The following is a 19,595-nucleotide window of genomic DNA, read 5'->3' on the forward strand; positions in this document are numbered from 1 at the left end:
AGCACTGCTTGCGTCTGGATTAAGAAGTAAATAGCTCGAATAAAAATCAAATCGAGGCAGCATACATGACAAGCATAGCAAAACGAATAATTTATGGGTGTAATAAACTCGTCTATAGGGCATTTCTCTATATCCAATATGCGTCTAGTTGATAGCCTTGGCAACATCCGTGCCGACCCACCAGAGCCACAACCGCAGGAGCCCCTCGACTGCCCAAAGTCTCCACCGCATCCCAAAGCTGTCCCACAGATATCCGAGACTACGATACAGCGTCGGTGTGTCTCCAAACAGGTACCAACGATTCTTCGGTCCCAGTCCGAGCTGCCTGCCATGCGCCCGAGTCGCCTCTGAGCTGTTATCGTCCTTCTCGTCCTCAATTCCATACCACCACGATGCCAGCCAGCCCCATCGGCCATTCAGTCGGCTTAATCTCCGCTGTTCGCGCTTCGACCGTCGCTGTTGCTCCTCCTCCCGAGTCTCGGACCAGACGCCCTTAGTCGCATACATGGCATTGATGTGGAACCGCTCAACGTTTTCTCCGCCCAATTGCTGATGGATACCGCGCGTGAGATTGATGGTCCTGAAGATCAACAGCATGTCACGGGGCAAGACCTCGAGGAACTCAAATACCTCCGCCATGGTCACATTCTTCATCGACGACCTGAGTTCCTTCTTTTGTTCCGCCGTCATGCCCTCACCAATCTTCTGTCCCGAGTTCGCAGGTCGCTGGATAAAGATGAGGGGGATGAAGCCAATGTATTGCTCGGGGATGCCAATGGTCGTCGAAGCGCTATGAAGTAACTTGTGATCATTGAGGATCAAGGCCCGCCAAAGCAGACAATAATTGTACCGAAAATTGTCGTCCATAGTGCGATAGAGCCCATGATCCAGTAGAACAAAGCGACATTTTCCTGTGTTCTCGTCCTTTGAGATCAAGATATTACCAGCCTAATATTGACACAGATGGCACAAAATAATAATAAAATAATTAGTGATCCACGAGTAAAAAATGTAACAACACGATATGTTGACATGGACTGGAGGATTGACTCACATGAGGATCGCAGTGCAGGACACCATGCTGAAAAATCATCTCCGCAAATACTTCGAGCAAGGTCGTCCGAACCCATTTTGGAGAAATATCCATTTTCTGAAGTCCTTCGACATCATTGACCTTGATGCCCTTTATGAACTCCATGGTCAAGATCTTTTTGGATGAAAGGTCCCAGAAGATTTCAGGCACGTAAAAATCAGATCGCTTTTTGAACCGCTCCTTTGTTGCTTCGCCGTTCCTGTGCACGAAAACGTTACAATCATTTGGTCAGTAATCCTTGCCTCCCCGCACATCATAAAGTAGACTCAAAAACCCAGGCGCATGTTTGTTTATACCTCGCCTCGTTCGTAAAGTCAAATTCAGACGTGAGATTATCTCGGAACTCTTCGACGATCCAGCCAAGTTCAAACTCGGGGAACAAAAACCCCACCATATTTGAAAGCGTCTGCATAGTCCACATATCGGCTATTCATTCATAGGAAGAGAGACGCTTAGTATAACATTATCTAGGAGATGTCAAAGAACGTTACATTGTCGCATGGTTACTACGTACTTGTGAAAAGGCGAGACACGTTGATGTACTGCACTTTGACCGCCGCCAACCTCCCGTCCATTGTTACCGCTAAATAAAAGTAGAGTTGTAAAGATGGATGGTTCAGTCTCATCAAATTAGACCATCGAGCAGAGAGACATCGTGATCCATTCAGAGAACAAACCTCGGTGGACCTGGGCTAAACTGGCAGCTGCCAGAGGTACTGGATCAAACTCCCGAAACAAATCAAGCGGACGTTGGCCAAATTCCTCTAAAAAGACCTGCTCAACTTCCTTCATGCCTTTGAATGGTGCCCGATCCTGCAATACTGACAACGTATTAGTATATTCCGGCGGGACAATATAGGTCAAAGAGGCTAAGTAAAACGGAGCATAGAAAAAAGAGATCAGTAACATGTCTCCCTGAACATGCGATGCCCTGAAACTGAGGCTCACACAGATCGCAAGTGGTTCACAACATACCAACATGCTGTCCAGCCTTGCAGTAGATTCCGGTGTTGAGACGACACAAACGCAGCAACCTGTCAGCACAGCGCTGATGTACGACCTTGCGTTCTGCCTTGTAGGTATCAGAAGTGTAGCCGACTGAGGCATATCGCAAATGCAGAATCTTGTAATCCGCCATACATAAGCATCTACGACACGCAATGATAAAGTGCAACTGTCAGTACAACTAAACATCTCACACCAATCGTGAGCGACTGAACCTCAATCTGAGTTTCCTTTTCAGGGACGAATCGTTATAGTTCTGTACCCTGTGACAAAGGTCGCCAGCGATCGAAAGAGCGCTGCGCTGTAAAGGGTCGCCTGTTCGTGGTAAGAAGGGCTCCAGGCAATGCCCACAGCCGAGATCACAGTGCCAACACCGAGTCCGACCCAGAATCCTTGTCTGATTCGCTGTCTGAGTGATCCTGGAGTGTTAAATAGGCCTTGTGCCCGAGGAATGTCGTTCGCTGTCGCACTCTTGGATCGGATTTGAGTCCGCGTCCCGGTCCGATTGAAAAAAGTCGTTCCTCCTGCTCTGAATTCGCTGAGCGCAGTTGATCGAATTGGCTGTGTTGAGGCAGTTGAAGGTAGCACTTTATGGGAGATAGGGGATGTGTGCAACTGATTGTAGCCCAATGTCCGTGCCCTAGCCAAAAAGCCGAGCTGAAGTTGGTGGATGTTCTGGAGTGGTTGGTTTGAATGCATGCATGCCTGTCTTGCAAGATGCAAGACGACATTTCTCCCATGGAGGACCGACATGCACGGTCAGAGCTGATGTGGGCGAAGGGTTCTTGTGTGGTTGAGCGTCAAGTTGCGGGCGAGGGAAAGAGAGGAGAAGTAGAGGACGACTGAAACAGAAAAAGGTGTGCAGGGTCAAGTCCTTAATGAAAAAGGTATGAACAAAGAAAGAGGCTCTTTTATTAGATTTTTGGGTTGGGTTGGGGGGCCAATCTATAGAGACCTGCCAGCGATAGTTAGATTGTTCGTGGTAAAAAAACGCTCCCCAATACGAATGCTATCATCCGGCTATACAAGTTTTGTTATTTTTTCTTCATCGCCCCTGAATCTCGCTGCCGAATCAGCTTTTTGCGCATCGGAGCATGCCGTTGTCTTCTCAAGCCCCAGTTTGCTTACACTAGCCGCGAGCGTTTTTCTCAAAAACCATTTTTTATCCTCATCCAAAATTTCATCATCCCAAGAACTCAGCCCAGACACGACTTTCCGCAAAACAGAGCACGACATCGACTTTGCAGGCACTGATTTACTTATACCAGCCTTGATTGTTTCTTCATAGAGCGCGTTCTTAGAATCACCATTACTGGTCATCAATTTCAAATGACATTCAAACGTTACCAAGGTATGGCCAACCTCTGTATGTCATGAACCATAAGAAAAGTCAAGGCACTCGTTTATACTTTCGTTTTAGATCGCGACCGACGTCAGAAGAAGGAGCGACGCAAAGAGAGAATCGACCAACAAATTGCGAGCGAGTTGGTCATAGGTTGGGACGAAGCCTTGGGTGCTGGCTTCGACGACTATATAAAATGGGTCTTCAGAAAGTTTATAAATAACGACAGGTTTGTGTAACAATCAGACAATCACCCACTCGATCGTATTCCCTCGAAGGGCTAGCACAAAAACGAGGTACACGAAACACATTCCACAGGAGCAGCAGTTCCTTGCGCATACCTGTTTCGTGTATCGAATGCACTCTTCAGGGTCTAGCCGTTGAAAGACTGGGGAGTCTTCTTCACATCTCCTCCCGCAGGTAAGCAGGCACTTACGCAGGCACCTAGGCGGTTATGGGAACTGAGTCCAGTTGGAGATTGGTGGCAAACCAATTCGCACCCTCGGAATCCTTTTCGCACAGACATATTGGGCGGGATCGAGACCCATTATTGACACGTCAACAAGGCTCCGAGAAATGATTGGCTAGTTGGTCTCCAGTGTTCTTCCAGTGCATCCCCAGGATCTGTGCTGTCTCCCCACCTCCCCAAGTGCGATCCATGTTCCCGCACGTGACAGCACATGGAGTGATTGTGTGCCTGTCTAATTGTGCACGCGGGAACGGTGCTTCTTCTCAGATCCTGGGGGTTTGCGTGTATTCAGTTCAATTGAATCAACTTTTTTGGGGGAGGGAGGGAGGGCCTGTGTCTGTGAACGTGCTTCCTTCCGTTGGAATAAATATAACGATCGCACTCTCCTCTGCTTCTCTCCTCTTCCTTCCCTTCATCCCCCTTCCTGATCCTCGCTTCTGATTCCTAGAACCTGTTTTTTTTCGCCATGGACATTCTGCAGTGCTACAACGACTCGCGACTCAGCGTCGACTGGAACGACAAGCGCATGTGGTTCTCAGTCGCATCAATCATCTTCAACCCCACCTTTTGGAACATCGTCGCCAGAAAAGGTTCGCTTCTTTCTGATCCCCCTTCAACGGCTTGCAGCGTCTCGAAAGAAGCAAAGAAAAGTCGTCGTTAACATCAAGATTCTATCTATCATCTACAGAGTATCGCTCAAAGTTCATCACGCGCATATTTAACGGCAATGGACTCTACGGATGCTACGCCTTGGCCGCCACCATCTTCACCCTCGGTTTGATCCGCGATGCAATGTAAGCGCGTACACTATGAAGTACGTGTATACAAAGACTTTATTGTTCCGACAGACTAATTAACCTGAGACCATATCTGATCTGTCCTTTCTTAACAGCTTTAAGAATGCAATTGATCACCAGCCTCAGGCAAAGTGCATGGATCAGCTCCCTATCCAGGCCTTGGGCGTGCTTCTGTTCGCTGTCGGCAACATCTTTGTCCTCTCTTCCATGTGGGTCCTCGGAGTCACCGGCACTTATTTGGGTATGAACACCGTTTTCAGGACAATTGTTAGGAACCAGGACTGTGAGAGCAATTGAATGGTCTGCGGAGCCATAACATGATGCTAATACCATGATCTGTGCTCTTTGCTTGATATTCTATTAGGCGATTACTTTGGCATCTTGATGGACGAGCGCGTTACCTCGTTCCCTTTCAACGTCAACGAGAACCCTATGTACAACGGCACCGTGATGATCTTCCTCGGGACATCCATTTGGTTCGTAGAATAATCAGCAATTGCCTGTTTGACCATCGACGGACATGAACGTGTGATATGAATAGCTAACTAACACGACTGTTGTTGTCAATGCTTAGGTCCTTGAGCCCTGCCGGAATTTACTTGTCATGCATTGTCCACTTTGTCTACCGCATCGCCTTGAAATTTGAAGGGTAAATTTACTGATCAAATGCACACGGAGGTCAATAAGGATGCGTTTGTTCATCTCAATAGAGTATTGACAGGCGATTTATGCTGCTTCCTTTCAATTGCACATCAAATAGTCCTTTCACGACCAAAATCTACAGCAAGCGCGAGGAGGAGCGTGCAGCTGCCAAGACTGCTGCCCCTGCCAAGAGCAGCAAGAAGAACAGCAAGTCGTCGACGAAGAAGGATCTGTAAATCGACCTAGGAACTGCGAAAGAGCGATCTAAAGGAATTATCTAGTATAGAAATAAAAATGGAGACTGCCTTTTCAAATGATAACACAAGAGCGCGCGTTGACAGGACCACTGCCCATTCACATTTCCCGAACCGCAACTCCTCTACATATTTTACTCCTGTTATAACCGCGTATTCAAAACTAACACCACTATGCCCACCGATAAAACTGTTGTCGTCAAAGTCGAGAAAGTAGAGGCGGTTATTATGGAGAGCGTGGCCGTGAAGCAGGAACCAATAGAGAATGTGCTCCTTGTGAAGAAGGAGGAGGATGACAAAGAGAATGTGAAAGTGAAGAAGGAGGAGGATGACAAAGGGAATGTGAAAGTGAAGAAGGAAGAGGAGGAGGAGAAGGACAAGGACAAGGACAAGGACAAGGAGCTGGTTCTAGAAGGCTACCAAAAGATGGAGAAAATTGGAGAAGGAACATACGGAGTCGTCTACAAAGCAACGTGAGTTCGTATTCAATGAGAATGGAATGGCGCCCAATGGAATCGCGGAATGTGTGCGACGACACGAGCACCACTATGCACACCCCACCTTAACAACCCAGAATCTTTTGTTGCTACTGTTTTCTGTAGCCACAAAGTTTCAGGAAGGATCGTTGCTCTGAAAAAGATCCGCCTGGAGAACGAGGACGAAGGTACTAAGGTCCCTCCCTCACGGTTCACATCGATGCTGAGGTCGTTAATTTTAAACTAACTGGCGCTATGGTCTGATGTATAGGCGTACCCAGCACTGCCATCAGGGAGATTTCACTGCTGAAGGAACTCAAGCATGTTAATGTTGTGCAGTAAGTCATCAAGCCTGGATCGTATTTCCTCGTTCTGCGGGTACATGCGCATGAACAATGCGACTCTTTGTTTTGACCACATTTCCTCGAAATAGAAACAACAACAATAGACACCTTTCTAAGACTTCTTTGTACAAATGAAATATCTGCCAAAATAGGTTGCTCGATATCATTCACGACGAGACCAAGCTGTACCTAGTTTTCGAGTTCCTGGATCTGGACTTGAAAAAATACATGGATATTCTGCCTACGACAACAGGAGCAGGATTGCCAATGGACCAGGTCAAGGTATTCCTTCAATCGGATATAGACCATCAGTCATGAACTATTTTCAGGAACTAATGGTTGCTATCACTCGACTGCTCTGATTAATGCATTTCCTCGCCTTTTCGTGTCACGACAGGACTTTCTCTATCAACTGCTTCGTGGAGTGGAATTTTGCCATTCACGCCGTATCCTCCATCGCGATCTCAAGCCTCAGAATCTGCTAATCGACGAACATAGGACACTCAAGCTTGCGGATTTCGGACTGGCGCGTGCGTTTGGCATTCCCCTAAGGACATATACGCACGAGGTTGTGACGCTGTGGTACCGCGCGCCTGAGATTCTGATGGGCTCACGACATTACTCGACTGCTGTTGATATGTGGAGTGTCGGATGCATCTTTGTAGAAACCATCACCAAGAAACCGCTTTTTCCAGGCAAGTCGCCAGCTTATTGAACAAAACGCATTACGTTGTTTGAACTGGTCTGCTCGCTTGCTAGCTAATGCGCGCCGTGCCCCCCGTTGCTTTTATTCTCAATGCGCAAACTACTAGGCGACTCCGAGATTGATGAACTATTCAAGATTTTCAACTTGCGAGGAACACCGTCGGAATCAATTTGGCCAGGCGTTGAGGGTCTAAAGGACTGGAAATCGACTTTCCCGGATTGGAAGCCCAAACCACTCAGGCAAATAGTACCACAGTTGAGCAAGGATGGAATTAATCTGCTTTCTCAGATGCTTGAATACGATCCAGCAAAAAGAATCTCTGCCAAGCGAGGTAAGTTTGTGAGCTCAGTTGGGCGAAGCACATATAAAAAAATAATAATTTGTATGATGTCTCAGGTACCATCACTATCTCAAAATACATGTTCACATCGGATTTCGTCTTCTTCACTACCGATAGCTCTACTACACCCGTTCTTTGACGATATCAGAAGTACGGTACCGGCCTTTTCACATCAGCCCAGGGTGACGATGAGGCGCTGTTGATCACGCATAACCAATAGACCTCGTACATCGTCGCGCTATTTACATATTTAATCATTGTAGACTTCAGCCAAAAAAAGTCAAAAAAATCAATGCAAAACAAATGCCTGAAGAGGAAGATGTATTATATTATAATGCTGGATGTGTCTATAAATGATTTGTGTCAACTTTGAGCCAATGTCTATTTTTTCTGTCCCTCCTCGCCGTCGTCGTCTTCTTCGCTTTCTTCCTCACTTTCACTTTCGCTGTCCGTCTCCTCAATGATAACTCGGTTGTTGTTCACAAACAGATCGTCGTCGCTGTCGTCACTTCCGTCTTCATCATCAGAGTCGCCCAAACCATTGTTTGTACTGTTTGTGAGTTGATCCTCAAATGGCCAGATCCCCTGTTGCCTGTACTGCTTGATGTGGTCAGGGAAAAGGACTGCTACAATGTCTCCTTCGACTTTGGTCTTGTCCTCTTCTTCTGCTGGTTGGATAATGACGTAGCTTCCTGTTGGTATGGTAACGAACGCGAAAAGAGGCGTATGGATTTAGTTCGCTGTTGAAATATTGCTAGTCATGGTTCTCTCAAGGATTGTCCAAAGTAGACTCCGTATTCCCTAGCAGAGAGATGTTAAAGAAACTTATTGACTGACTGACCTCGCTTCACCCAGACAAGACTCCTGAACTTGGGAGGCAGGTTGACGAGGAGCTCCTGACCCTCTAGGAATTGGACCTCGTGGACGTTCTTGCCTCTACTACCGAGCACTCTTGCGAAACGCTGGCCCTCCTCGAGCTCTGGGACCTCAGTCAGAATGTCGCTAGGTGCTTGTTTCCTCCTTGACATGATGTGATAATGATATGTGATGGTATAAATGTCGAGTAGTAGAGGTGTATGTTTCTGTGTTCCTGTGAGTCCTTTTGGTCTTGAGCGATCGTTTTGGTGTCAAGCTGATTCTTCCTTTGCTTGTTGTTGAGTTGATCCTTTGAATAGGTTAAAAAAAAAAAAACAAGATCGCTTTACTCTGTGCACTAATTGACCCTTCTGTGACGATGCTTTCTTTGGCTCTGACCCTCCTTGGGGCAGCGTTCAAGTCACGGCAAGCCCTGAACTGAAAAAAGGAGAGTGTGCAATGTGCCTGCCTGACTGACACCTCGTCCCTTCATCCTTCTCTTGACAGCCAACTCCACCCCCATTCCCCCATAACAACAACAAACAATGGGTGGCCTCCTAATCTTTTTTGTTCTCGCCGTGGTCATCGCCTTGTCCGCCGCCTCGTACCTCTTTGCCCCTCGTGGACCCAACCAAACGTAACCATCCCCTGCCTGTCAACAAAACTCTGATGCCAGTGTTGAAGGACCCGGCTTCCTTCTCTGACCTCGCGAGTTGCGGCTTTACTAACGAATACGTTTACTCTTATAACCATATAGTGTCATTCGCACCGCGTTGATCATGACGTTGGTTTCCTGCTACCTCATGTAAGGACCTCACTCATCTCGCGCTTGCTGGACATACGCAGCGTTGGGGTTTCTAGGGGGCTATCTCTTGTGATCTTAATCACACGCGCGATGGCAAGTGGTACTCACAACTGACTACTTTTACTCTTTCTAGGTGGGCTATCACGTATCTGGCACAGCTGCACCCGCTGTTGCAACCAAGGCACAGCAAGATCAGACCCCACAACCCAGTGGATCACTCTCTTTAAAGGAACGGAAGCATAAAGGGAAAATGCTTCGGTCAACTCGGGACTTTTGGATCAGGACGATGAACGGAGAAAGATAAAGTGAGGCAGGATTTTTCAGGAAGACAAGAGCGCCTAGCTATTATTCTGGAAGTCTTCACCCTGAGCGATGGCTCCTGTTGCATTCGGCTTTGACCAATTACCCTCGATATATTGACCCCTCCCGGCTTCCATGGTGACCTCATACTCAACATTCTCCTCTTCCACGACTCGATTGTACAATAAAATACACGCCGATGTATCGCCTGAATTGCACTTTATTATTTTCTTTTCTTTTCTTTGCTTTCTGGAATTAACCAAGCATGCTACGCTTGCGGCCTCTCAGACGTACTATCGCAAGTTGAATGATGAACAAGGGATGGGTTATTAGAGTTGATATAGTTCATGCCAGGAAATACTGCGCAACATTTGACAGCAAAATCGAGAGGGGTGCATTTACCATCTTCTAGTTTCTTGAGGATTTGCTTGGATGCCTTACAGCTCTTACCGTAGGCCTCGATGATCTGGGCGAACTACAAAAAAAAAAAAAAAAAAAAAAAAAAGAAAGGGCGATTGAATATCAATTCTCCATGTCAACACCACGACCTCTGCCAGAAGCGCGACAAGGAAAAAAAAAAAGCTGTCAATTATCACGCTCCTTCCTTCCCACCAAGCACCTCTTACCATGACTTCTGTATTAGGATGGGTACTTATAAAGGCACGCTCGAGTACATAGAGGTCTACAGCCTTATCCTCAATCAACTGACTGACATAGCTCAATCCAAAATCGATCAAAACTACGGATCCGGACTCCTCTCGCATCAAGAGGTTCGAGGTTGTCAAGTCTCCGTGGACAACATCGATGTTGTGCATCAGCCCCAGGGCTCGACCGATCTCTCCTGCCAGAGCTGTTTGTCGTTCGGGAACCTGTCCTTCGGCTGTGACGAGGAACTCGCGGACGGAGCAGCCTTCGATATGTTCCATGTAGATCAGTGAGCGGTCAACGTCGACCAAGTAGACAGTCGGGGTATCGATCTGAGCCTTTTGACAACGGTTTAGGCATCGCGCTTCCTGTGTGTTGTTGATGTTAAGATCAGTTTTCACTGTCAGTTTAGTTTTCTTGAGCTGAATTTGGATGGCGAGTTAGATATTTAGTACTGGAGGACGGACCTGGATGACTCTACGAGAAGTCAGTTTCTTGTCTAGAGTTGGGTGCCGGTATGTTTTGGGGAATCTCTCCTTAATAATAGCCTTGCGCTGGAGGTACGGAGTCAAATAGACCTTCTATTCTCCAGTACAATACAGAAAAAAATAGCATCGAAAACCGAGATCGAGTCGTATCAATTAGGGGTTCTCCTGTGCGTTTTTTCCTGCTTTCCTGGTCGATAGGAGAAAACGTACTGCTTCAGCTCCTTGCTTGATCAGTTCGGCGTTGTCGATCATGGCAGTTGGGCGCTGTTGAATGGAGGGAGGAATGGGCAGCAACCAGCGAGTTTGTAGGCTGAACCCAAAAGGCTCTAGAACGCACGTGATACGTCCGCCTCGCCAAAAAAGAATTGGTGGCAAATATCAGTCGCATGGGTTCAATGCGGGCTACTTTGGAGGGTTTCAGGCCCCAGGTACTATAGTAAACAGGTATCCTGAAGCCAAATAAACATAGTCGTGCACAATCAAACAAATGATGCAATGTTGCTTGGTATGCTCAGTTCTGTGGATGGAACTAATCCATTCCTCGTACCCTAGTCGATCTTTCACTCAACGATCCCTGATGCTTGTTAACAGCGTGATATAAATATTGGTGGCAACAGAAGTGCCTGCTACTGAGGTTGTTCGACTGATTGTCATATTATCATCCCGTAGTCACCCTTCAACTATTACTCTCTTCAAATCTCTCTCTCTATTCCCTATCGAAACGAGCGACTCGTGTGTTGCCCGCAAGAAGTTGTATTTAAAATAAACCCGGGTACTCTTTATACAGCAGACCTGGCATTGAGCGATGGGGCGGACACAGCGTAGCAGCGAATATGTCCGCGTTTTATGGGCCGTGTTCTGGTCCATGCGTCAACCATAAATGTCGCTACCTCGCATTCGCTGGTCTCGAGGCGTGTTGCTCCTCCTCATCCTCGCCATTCTCCACAGTCCATAGCCAATGTTCCCACTCCCTCTATCTCTCTATCTCTCTATTGCCATTCTTCCCGCTTTCCACCACTCAAACCACAGTCGCTTTCATTGCCACCTCCAGTTCTGCCTTCAACTCCATCTTCAACTCCACTTCCAGGTCTACCTCCGCAAATAATTGCCATCTACCTTGCCGTTGATCTTACCTCCGACCCTGGCTATTCTTCTATAAATTATGGTGGAACTGCATAGTGAGGTTTAAAAGACATGATCCTGTGTCAATCACGCGCAGGCGCGTTATATTCTGCTGTCATAGCAAGCGTCATTCTCTCGTTCTCTGCCTTACCAATCTGTCACTTTTTTTTCTCCTGTGTTATCGCTCACATGTATGAAGTGCTGGAAAGAGAGACCAAGCATGCTCGTTCTGGTCATTTACAAGCCCGGAAGGACAGTTTGAATAAATCGGTCACGTAGACGCGTTTTGCCTAACACAAAAAAAAAAAAAATGTGCTGCGCTCGCCGTGAAAATATGCAGCTCTTACAATGGATGACCAGTTAACCGCAGAGTACGAATAGCACTCGACCGGATATTATGAATAATACTTGACTAGAGAGTACGAATAGGACGGTATTACGCAAAATTATGGATATCATATGTACTCGTTGATTGTGGGTAGTATATGCACTCTGGGAGTACGGATACTGCTCAGAGTCGCGGACTATGGCTATAATTCCTAGTCAGGGGCTACGGACAGGGGAAACTACTCCAGACTATGGATATTATATGTGGATGGAGACTATGTTTAGCTTTTCCCCACTTTCTCGACCTTTTCTCTTGCACTCCCTCACACCTCCTGCACTCTCCTGCACTATCGCACACACTCTCTTACTCTCTCTCGCATTCCTTTCGCACTTTCTCGCGCTCTCCTCCCATATTCCTTGTACTACATCCTTCGACATTCCTCTTTTTGTGAACTCAATTTGTGAAAGGTTTGCAAGGACTGGAACGATCTCTTTGCGTCAAATGAGTGGAGATATCGTCACTTAGCACACCCATTAAGTATTGCTTGCTACCATTTCCTTGAGCAACGAGAATGCTCAACGCCTCCAGGCATTGTCTATCAACCATGAAGTCCACGTATGCGTATAGTAATTAGCTAGATAAACGCTGCATACTTGCTCCATTAAAGAAGGCATCCCATTTCCCACCGATTCTCAGGGCCCCTACCTTGCACGGATAGATCAGAGCGCTTGCAATCAAAAAGGCAGGAACAAGTGTGACGGGATACAATGCGGCAAGGGAAAGACCTTCAACTCACTTTCATCTTTATTAACTATATACAGAGGACATGGCATTTACAGGTGCCGGGTGGGTCCTGGCCGCTGGAGACAACTGAAAACAGGCATGAAATAATCATGCAAGCATGTGTCTTCGTTTTGCTGACCTAACCTCCTCTAGAAAGCCTCGACTTGAGCATAGTTGATCACCAGATGCCATAAAGGGTCGGAGGTAGGTCGTTGTTGCGCCCATTCAGAAAAAATATATTGCTGGACCAACGTGGAGTCCTTCTTCCGAAACGCGAGGCTGATGTCATAGAAATCCAGAACATCTTGTGCCTCGAGATAAGGATGGAAGACAGGAGCAAAAAGAAATTACCCACAGTGCCCAAATGAGTGATTATTGTTGTTTTCGGCTCTAAGAAAAAGATGCGATTCATCGCGCTAGAAAGACAGTATGGATTTGTCAACTTGGACTTTTCATGAAACAAAGCATGATACATTACCTCACTTACACTTTGGCTGGACGATCCGGTATACGTTGCTCAATAAAGGTCTCTTCTGATCAATAAAGTTTCTACATGATAATTGTCTTAGTGTAATAAATTAAGCTCCAGATTCAGAGAACACTTGTAAAGAGACCCTTTGGCAGGAGGATAATAAAGACAGTAAATACTATTTACAAAAATGAGAAATACGACGACACACTCGGGTTAGGGATCAGCAAGGTCAAAGGGATTCTGTCTTGACTCCTGCGCCAAGACGACGACATCGAGGAGTACCGTTCTTGGTCCTCCGCTCTTGTTCGTTATGAAATCATGATTGTTACCTGGTCGAGGGACCTCCAGGCTACGCAGGCGGACTCGCAGGAACACTTGTTTGCACTAGGGGTGCAGCAGTTCAGACGCACAGGTCCCGTCTCTACTCTTGCTGAGCTACACGCTATGGTGGCCAGCGATGGCAGGGTGGATCGACTTAGGGTGTCGTGCAGGGCGAGTGTTGTGCAAAAGTATTGTGAGGAAAAAGACCAGGAACCATTCGGCCCTGTCTTTTTGTGTTATTTATTGACCAAGACAAGAAATTCCTATAAATGCAAACCTTATTGACCCTTCCATAACTGCGCGTCCTTCTAGCTAGTCAGGAGTGTCTCTGAACTCAAAAAAATAAACTACTGTACTGTGTAGATGCGCGCACCTGGAGAACATTACCGCTATACCTTAAATAGAACATGGAATCCCTCAGAACAAAAGGTTTTTTACTTGTAGAAGCGTCCCCGAGAGGCCCTGGTGCTTAGATTGTTTAACAATCCAGCAACTAACGCTTTTTCACTAGGATTCTCCTGTAAGGAAGAGAGAAAGAGCCGACATCGGAGGATCGAGAAGCAACGTTGCTATGAACGCTTGGCTGCCACAGACCATTTGACATACATAGACTATATAGGCTTGATCCTTTCGGCCTCCTTTCTGAGTCTCTTTACTCCAACTACTCTTGACCCTATCATTTCTGGATGCCCCAGGCGCTCCAAATGTCGTGTTCTACGACATCGACCATGATGTAAAGAAAGATGAAATTCATTGTTTCTGCACTAGAATCCTATTTAATGGCAAATTAAGCAATGTACAGACAGAGTCCTGGGGTAGAGTAGGATCGCGGGTTCGGACGATGGGCTTAAGACTTCCTCCGTCGTCTTCGCAATCAAGAACAGAATCCGAGATTACCCACATTTGCACAACATCCCCTATACCTATCCCTGTTATACGTGCCGGGCCCGACATCGCACTTGTAGCCATTAGGGAACGTAAAAAATGTGTCCTGCTCCATAACACTTCGACAACATGGCTGGCTGACAGAATAACCGTCCTGGCAACTGCACCAATAAGCCGCTGCTGGAATCGCGAAAATTGAAAGGCAAAGGGCAAAACCGATAAATCGCATGGCGTGTGATTTTTCTGAAAGAGAAAAAAAAACTTTGTCAATGAGATGCGAATTTCTCTTGTTAATGATAATCGCACATAATGGCCACATCGTACCTTTGTGTGAGAGAAGGTTGGACACCAGTTAGGAGATATGAGGATGGATCCTTGCGAAGGTTCGTGTTAAAACTCTAGCGGCAGCTTTGATGACTCTTGCAAACGTTTCTTCCAACTGGGCTGGCGATGATTCTCAAGATGGTGCTTGTGAGCGTTGCGGAACGGTTGAGTCTTGAAGGGGTGGTCGGGTTTTAGTGTCTGCGGTCTGAAGGTGCGAAGCTTTTATAGGCGAAATGATCATCCTTCACTTCCTCTGTAGTCTTCATCGCTGCATAAAGGTATCCCATGATACTGCGCTAAATGGAAGATCGGAAATTGGAGTCTCCAGGCAGTAATGATCCCCTCAGAGGGGCTGGAATGATCTCTAAGGGGCACCGAGGTAAATTTCATAGGGGGCATATGCGCATCCTGTCTGCTTCTTGATAAGGAATCAGAAGAGATGGACAGAGAGGAGCAAGATCGTAGCAATGTAGACCCTCCCAGAAGAACGATTACTTAAAATGGTCCGAGTCCCTGCAACAGCGGAACGTTCAACTTCTTGATCCTTGATGGAAGGGACAAGGAGATACTAAGTGTAGTTGACATGCAAGATGCCCCTGGCTACACAGTTCCTACGAGGTTGGTCTGATTTTTACCTCCTATCTGAATATTCAAGCAACCCAAGTACAAATGCTTAGCACTAGGATTATCTTGCAAGGAAGAAAGTCGCTATGAACGCTTGGCTGCTACAAGCCAGTTATCCCTATGGAAAACTTTCTGGCACCTCTAGCCTGAACTAAAGGATCGATAGGCCACACTTTCATGGTTTGTATTCACACTGAGAATCAAAGGGACTTTTACCTTTTTGTTCTACTCGAGATATCTGTTCTCGGTGAGTCCCCCTTAGGACGTCTGCTTTATCTTTTAACAGATGTGCCGCCTCAGTCAAACCCCCCATTTGATAATGTCTTTGACCTAGGTCGGCTGCATAAAGCAGCCTTTAAGCTAGAAAAAGAATCCGTTTCTACCACATTGAATAAGTAAAAAACGATACGAGTAGTGATATCTCACTGTCACCGAAGCTCCCAGTTATTCTGCACCCCATATGTCTTTTCACGATGTCAAAATAGAGTCGAGCTCAACAGGGTCTTCTTTCCCCGCTGATTTTACCAAGCCCGTTCTCTTGGCTGTGGTTTCGCTAGATAGTAGATAGGGACAGTGGGAATCTCGTTAATCCATTCATGCATTTGGCTACCTTTAGAGAGTCATAGCTGCTCCGTTTACCCGTGCTTGGTTGAATTTCTTCACTTTGACATTCAGAGCACCGGGCAGAAACCACATTGCGTCGACACCGCTTTCTGGCCATCACAGTGCTATGCTTTAATTAGACAGTCAGATTCCCCAGTTCTAAGTTGAATGTTAAGTGTGCACCGGTCGCCGAAGCAGCCCAAACACGTCCGTAATCGTCCTCGAACAGATCCGTCCGGTTGCCCAGATAGTTCCGTAAGAGATCAAAAACCCCAGCACAAGGGCCCAGTGCACCTATTCCTTAGAGACAATCCTTTTCCCGAAGTTACGGATCTATTTTGCCGACTTCCATTATCTACATTGTTTTATCAACTAGAGGCTGTTCACCTTGGCGACTTGCTACGGTTATGAGTACGACCAGGCGTGAAAATTATTCTTTCCCTCAGATTCTCAAGAGCTGTTGAGAGCGCACCAGACGGGACAGAGGTGTCCTGCTCTACCAAACATTGAATCGTATCTCCAGGTAATCTGATTTCACGGTGATAGTCTGTTAAAAAGAAAAGAAAACTCTTCCTAGGGCTTCCACTGGCGTCTCCGAGTTCATTTACGTTGCCATATAAAATCCACATCCTGGTGCAGGAATATTAACCTGCTTCCCTTTCGATAGGCGGCGCAAAGAATTGCGCACTTTAAAACGAAACCTACCTATCTCTCAGGATCGACTAACCCATGTCCAACTACCATTTACACGGAGCCTTTCTCAACTTCAGTCTTCAAAGTTCTCGTTTGAATATTTGCTGCAACCACCAAGATCTAGACCAGAGGCCATTTCACTGAGACTCACATCTACAGCTTCTTCACAACCTCCACGCCTGCCTACTCGTCAGGACTTCGCTTTTACCCTGACGGCGAATTATGGGCGACGCGCTTGAGCGTTATCCATTTTCAGGGCTAGTTCATTTGCCAGGTGAGTTGTTACACACTCCTTAGCGGATACCGACTTTCATGGCCACCGTCCTGCTGTCTAGATGAACTAACACCTTTTGTGTTGTCTGATGAGCGTATATTCCGGCGCCTTAAATTCGCGTTCGGTTCATCCCGCATCGCCAGTTCTGCTTACCAAAAATGGCCCACTAGAAGCAGCAACATATTCAAAGTTATTATCCTTCGGGCCAGGGACCACGCCACGCGATCCAAATATTTTTACAATAGAAAACCAATTCAAAAACTCACCAAGCCACGATTTTCCTGAAATTTTCGTGCACCGAAAAAGAAGCCACTTTAACTTTCTCAGGTTTTATAATAAAAACGTCAATTCAAAAAAAAAATCAATGTGCACCCGCACAATCTCCATGTAACGTCGGGACCTGTACAAATTCCATGCTACGCCTTTCAATGCTCATCTTGCATTTACTCAACGCTATCACCCTCATCCACGAATCCGTCGCCCTTCGGGCTCTATACTCTGACTTGGGTATATACCGCACAATGTCTGAATCCGTAGGCGCGTCAGCTCCTGCTGTGTCCCGAAGGCCTGATGCGTAAGTCTCTCCGCTCGCCAAGACTGTCACTCCATTCCTCAACCTGTCTCCAACCAAGAGCGCAACCTTGTTTTTCATGGACTCCCCCAGTCGTGATGCACCGACTTTTGGCGAGTCCTCCACTCGGCTCGTGTGGCGAGTCCAGATGGCTCCCCGCGTCGTTCTGCCCGCACTCCCACAACAACACCCACCAGGCGAAGCGGACGTGCAGCTATAGAATCATCCTCTCCATAAAGTCTTGTTACAAACAACAACAGCTCTGGCGTCTCTAACCCGTTTTTGGCCACCAATCCGGATACAACCCTCGATCTCAAGGAGTTCCGGCGTGACAATGATCCATAAATGGCAGATCGGCATTCGCCGCATAACAATCAAGGTAGTATGCTTCTTCAAATCCTCGAGACCTTGGCAGTGGGTCCTGGGACCTAAAGCAGCAAAAAGACTATCAGTATGCAGAATGTATACAGAAAGTGACCAAGACATGCTCTATGGAGCACGTTCACGTCCTACCTGACACCATATAGACTATAGCCCACGAGAGCACTTACAGTATAGTATCTTCAAGCATTGCCAACTCCGGTGGCAAATTTTTCATAGCAATCGTGATAATGCAACAAACGAGCGATCTTTTATCTGTCTAAACACATTCAAGGAGGGCGCGAGAGAACTGCCCCAAGTTTTTACACTGACAAGGCGTACCATATTCGATCAATATAGTTAGACCTCGCAAAGTTGGCAACAGAAGCAGCGGAAATGGCTGTCGGGGCTTTAGTTCGTTGCCCTGACTTGAGGAGACTAGGCAGGGTGTCTGCGATGTATGCACCAAAAGTGCTGTTGTTCATGTATGGCATCGACACCCTTTCATGTTTGCCACTGCTAAAACAAGCAGGCAGAAAGGTCAGCCTAGGAAATGGAACCGTAATCCCCCCAGAGACGATTTCCACCAATCAACTCCTTTCCTGTATCGGGAGAGAGGGGGGAAGGGGGCTCGACGCCAGACAGGCTCTTTTTTTCAGGCACCAGTTCCTGGACAATGATTAGCTCACGAACACACTCCTCCCTGTAGTCCTGGCCGCCATTCGGTACCAGCAAGAGTCATCGGCTATGTGCATGCCGTTCCCGGTCTGCTTGTTCAGACCCAGTTGCCCATGCTTTACGCTCAAATACCTTGTACATGTACCTTACCAGCCACGCGAGCAGTCGCTGGAGGCTGTGCCTGAACCCCTTTCTCGCACCCCACTGGCTGGTGATCTGAACACTCTGATCCAGCTCATCCTGCACTTTGCTCATTCCGCCCCACCTCCGTCCTCTGCAATGACCTCCGAGCTCATCCTATACCTCGAGCCCGCGCGCTTCTCGACCCTATGGACACAGCTGCAGTCGTTCTTCCTGGCCAGTCAGTCTCAGCCCTGGTCCGAAAACGAGGCCGCACGGTACCCAGCGCATGTCACCATGGTCAGATTCTTTGACGACCCCAGTCCTACCACTACCACGACCACGACAAAGGACCGACTAATCGAGTATCTGGGTCAGCATATCCACCAGATCAGCCTCGCCAGTGCACCATCGAGTCGCGTAAAGCTACGGGGATTGCTCCGCCCCCGTCCAGACCTCCTCCTCATCGCGATCGAGCCTCCCACAGAACTCCTGGACATGATGCAGGCATGGAAAGACGCCTTCCCAGAACTCGAACTGCGGCTTAAGAAGATCAACCATCTCTCATTGTGCTACTGGGACGAGCAGGAGACCCAGCGGAAAAGGATCACAGCCAAAGAGATGGATCAACGTGTAGAGTGGACAGATCGGGCGACAGGGATGGTTCAAGAGTGCATACCAATGTCACAAGCTGATACCCCAGGTGTCAATGAGTCCTGGGATATTGTACTTTACTCGATCCAAGGTCGGGACAAGAGTGATGGCCTGCCATATCCACTTGTGGAGCTCGCACGCTGGGCTCTTGCCTGACCATCTCTCAGTATACTATTTCATAAGCTACCATTTACCCACGCAATAGAAGATGGTCCTCATTTA

The 19,595-nt window shown here is 47.2% G+C and overlaps 7 protein-coding genes across 7 annotated transcripts; 4 read left to right on the forward strand and 3 right to left on the reverse strand.

Moving 5' to 3' along the window:
• Nucleotides 1-73: 73 nt before the first annotated feature.
• Nucleotides 74-3,054, reverse strand: BC939DRAFT_439378 (ABC1 family-domain-containing protein). Its single transcript, XM_051553955.1, has 7 exons — nt 2,361-3,054; nt 2,069-2,241; nt 1,771-1,962; nt 1,608-1,676; nt 1,390-1,519; nt 1,055-1,292; nt 74-948 (listed from the first exon to the last, which is right to left on the reverse strand). Exons 1-7 carry the CDS (start codon nt 2,849-2,851, stop codon nt 145-147), a joined length of 2,097 nt encoding a protein of 698 aa, XP_051416237.1. The 5' UTR covers nt 2,852-3,054; the 3' UTR covers nt 74-144.
• Nucleotides 3,055-4,414: 1,360 nt separating this feature from the next.
• Nucleotides 4,415-5,521, forward strand: BC939DRAFT_383469 (phospholipid methyltransferase-domain-containing protein; the record flags this gene model as incomplete). Its single annotated transcript, XM_051551778.1, has 6 exons — nt 4,415-4,499; nt 4,598-4,703; nt 4,802-4,947; nt 5,071-5,182; nt 5,281-5,355; nt 5,467-5,521. Coding segments are annotated over 6 exons (579 nt in total), but the record flags the coding sequence as incomplete, so codon positions are not given.
• A 458-nt stretch (nt 5,522-5,979) lies between these two features.
• BC939DRAFT_439384 (kinase-like domain-containing protein) lies at nt 5,980-7,778 on the forward strand. The gene is made up of 7 exons (XM_051553956.1): nt 5,980-6,075; nt 6,205-6,266; nt 6,350-6,416; nt 6,575-6,704; nt 6,820-7,117; nt 7,235-7,459; nt 7,586-7,778. The coding sequence occupies exons 1-7, from the start codon at nt 6,029-6,031 to the stop codon at nt 7,669-7,671; spliced, it is 915 nt and encodes a 304-aa protein (XP_051416239.1). The 5' UTR covers nt 5,980-6,028; the 3' UTR covers nt 7,672-7,778.
• Nucleotides 7,779-7,780: 2 nt separating this feature from the next.
• BC939DRAFT_439387 (uncharacterized protein) lies at nt 7,781-8,755 on the reverse strand. Its single transcript, XM_051553957.1, has 2 exons — nt 8,310-8,755; nt 7,781-8,160 (listed from the first exon to the last, which is right to left on the reverse strand). The coding sequence occupies exons 1-2, from the start codon at nt 8,494-8,496 to the stop codon at nt 7,850-7,852; spliced, it is 498 nt and encodes a 165-aa protein (XP_051416240.1). The 5' UTR covers nt 8,497-8,755; the 3' UTR covers nt 7,781-7,849.
• Nucleotides 8,756-9,640, forward strand: BC939DRAFT_439388 (ATP synthase subunit H-domain-containing protein). The gene is made up of 3 exons (XM_051553958.1): nt 8,756-8,960; nt 9,081-9,128; nt 9,262-9,640. Exons 1-3 carry the CDS (start codon nt 8,869-8,871, stop codon nt 9,353-9,355), a joined length of 234 nt encoding a protein of 77 aa, XP_051416241.1. The 5' UTR covers nt 8,756-8,868; the 3' UTR covers nt 9,356-9,640.
• Nucleotides 9,623-10,934, reverse strand: BC939DRAFT_439390 (tp53rk protein-like protein). Its single transcript, XM_051553959.1, has 5 exons — nt 10,772-10,934; nt 10,541-10,654; nt 10,055-10,441; nt 9,831-9,903; nt 9,623-9,721 (listed from the first exon to the last, which is right to left on the reverse strand). The coding sequence occupies exons 1-5, from the start codon at nt 10,811-10,813 to the stop codon at nt 9,684-9,686; spliced, it is 654 nt and encodes a 217-aa protein (XP_051416242.1). The 5' UTR covers nt 10,814-10,934; the 3' UTR covers nt 9,623-9,683.
• A 6,577-nt stretch (nt 10,935-17,511) lies between these two features.
• BC939DRAFT_525652 (uncharacterized protein) lies at nt 17,512-19,529 on the forward strand (the record flags this gene model as incomplete). Its single annotated transcript, XM_051561326.1, has 3 exons — nt 17,512-17,564; nt 17,822-17,889; nt 18,631-19,529. The coding sequence occupies 3 exons, from the start codon at nt 17,512-17,514 to the stop codon at nt 19,527-19,529; spliced, it is 1,020 nt and encodes a 339-aa protein (XP_051416243.1).
• Between the last annotated feature and the right edge of the window lie 66 nt (nt 19,530-19,595).

Source organism: Gamsiella multidivaricata (assembly GCF_025024155.1).
Source record: "Gamsiella multidivaricata strain RSA 2152 chromosome Unknown BC939scaffold_7, whole genome shotgun sequence".
Classification (NCBI taxonomy): domain Eukaryota; kingdom Fungi; phylum Mortierellomycota; class Mortierellomycetes; order Mortierellales; family Mortierellaceae; genus Gamsiella; species Gamsiella multidivaricata.

Coding starts and splice junctions, on each gene's coding strand:
- BC939DRAFT_439388 (XM_051553958.1), top strand. CDS start 8,869: ATGGGTGGCCTCCTAATCTTTTTTGTTCTCGCCGTGGTCATCGCCTTG. Junction 8,961..9,080: donor CCTCGTGGACCCAACCAAAC/GTAACCATCCCC, acceptor ATAACCATATAG/TGTCATTCGCACCGCGTTGA. Junction 9,129..9,261: donor TTGGTTTCCTGCTACCTCAT/GTAAGGACCTCA, acceptor TACTCTTTCTAG/GTGGGCTATCACGTATCTGG.
- BC939DRAFT_439387 (XM_051553957.1), bottom strand. CDS start 8,496: ATGTCAAGGAGGAAACAAGCACCTAGCGACATTCTGACTGAGGTCCCA. Junction 8,161..8,309: donor TCTTGTCTGGGTGAAGCGAG/GTCAGTCAGTCA, acceptor CCATACCAACAG/GAAGCTACGTCATTATCCAA.
- BC939DRAFT_439378 (XM_051553955.1), bottom strand. CDS start 2,851: ATGTCGGTCCTCCATGGGAGAAATGTCGTCTTGCATCTTGCAAGACAG. Junction 2,242..2,360: donor CTGGCGACCTTTGTCACAGG/GTACAGAACTAT, acceptor TGCGTGTCGTAG/ATGCTTATGTATGGCGGATT. Junction 1,963..2,068: donor CAAGGCTGGACAGCATGTTG/GTATGTTGTGAA, acceptor CGTTTTACTTAG/CCTCTTTGACCTATATTGTC.
- BC939DRAFT_439390 (XM_051553959.1), bottom strand. CDS start 10,813: ATGATCGACAACGCCGAACTGATCAAGCAAGGAGCTGAAGCA. Junction 10,442..10,540: donor CTTCTCGTAGAGTCATCCAG/GTCCGTCCTCCA, acceptor AACAACACACAG/GAAGCGCGATGCCTAAACCG. Junction 9,722..9,830: donor CCTCAAGAAACTAGAAGATG/GTAAATGCACCC, acceptor AACTTGCGATAG/TACGTCTGAGAGGCCGCAAG.
- BC939DRAFT_439384 (XM_051553956.1), top strand. CDS start 6,029: ATGGAGAAAATTGGAGAAGGAACATACGGAGTCGTCTACAAAGCAAC. Junction 6,705..6,819: donor TGCCAATGGACCAGGTCAAG/GTATTCCTTCAA, acceptor GTGTCACGACAG/GACTTTCTCTATCAACTGCT. Junction 7,118..7,234: donor CAAGAAACCGCTTTTTCCAG/GCAAGTCGCCAG, acceptor GCAAACTACTAG/GCGACTCCGAGATTGATGAA.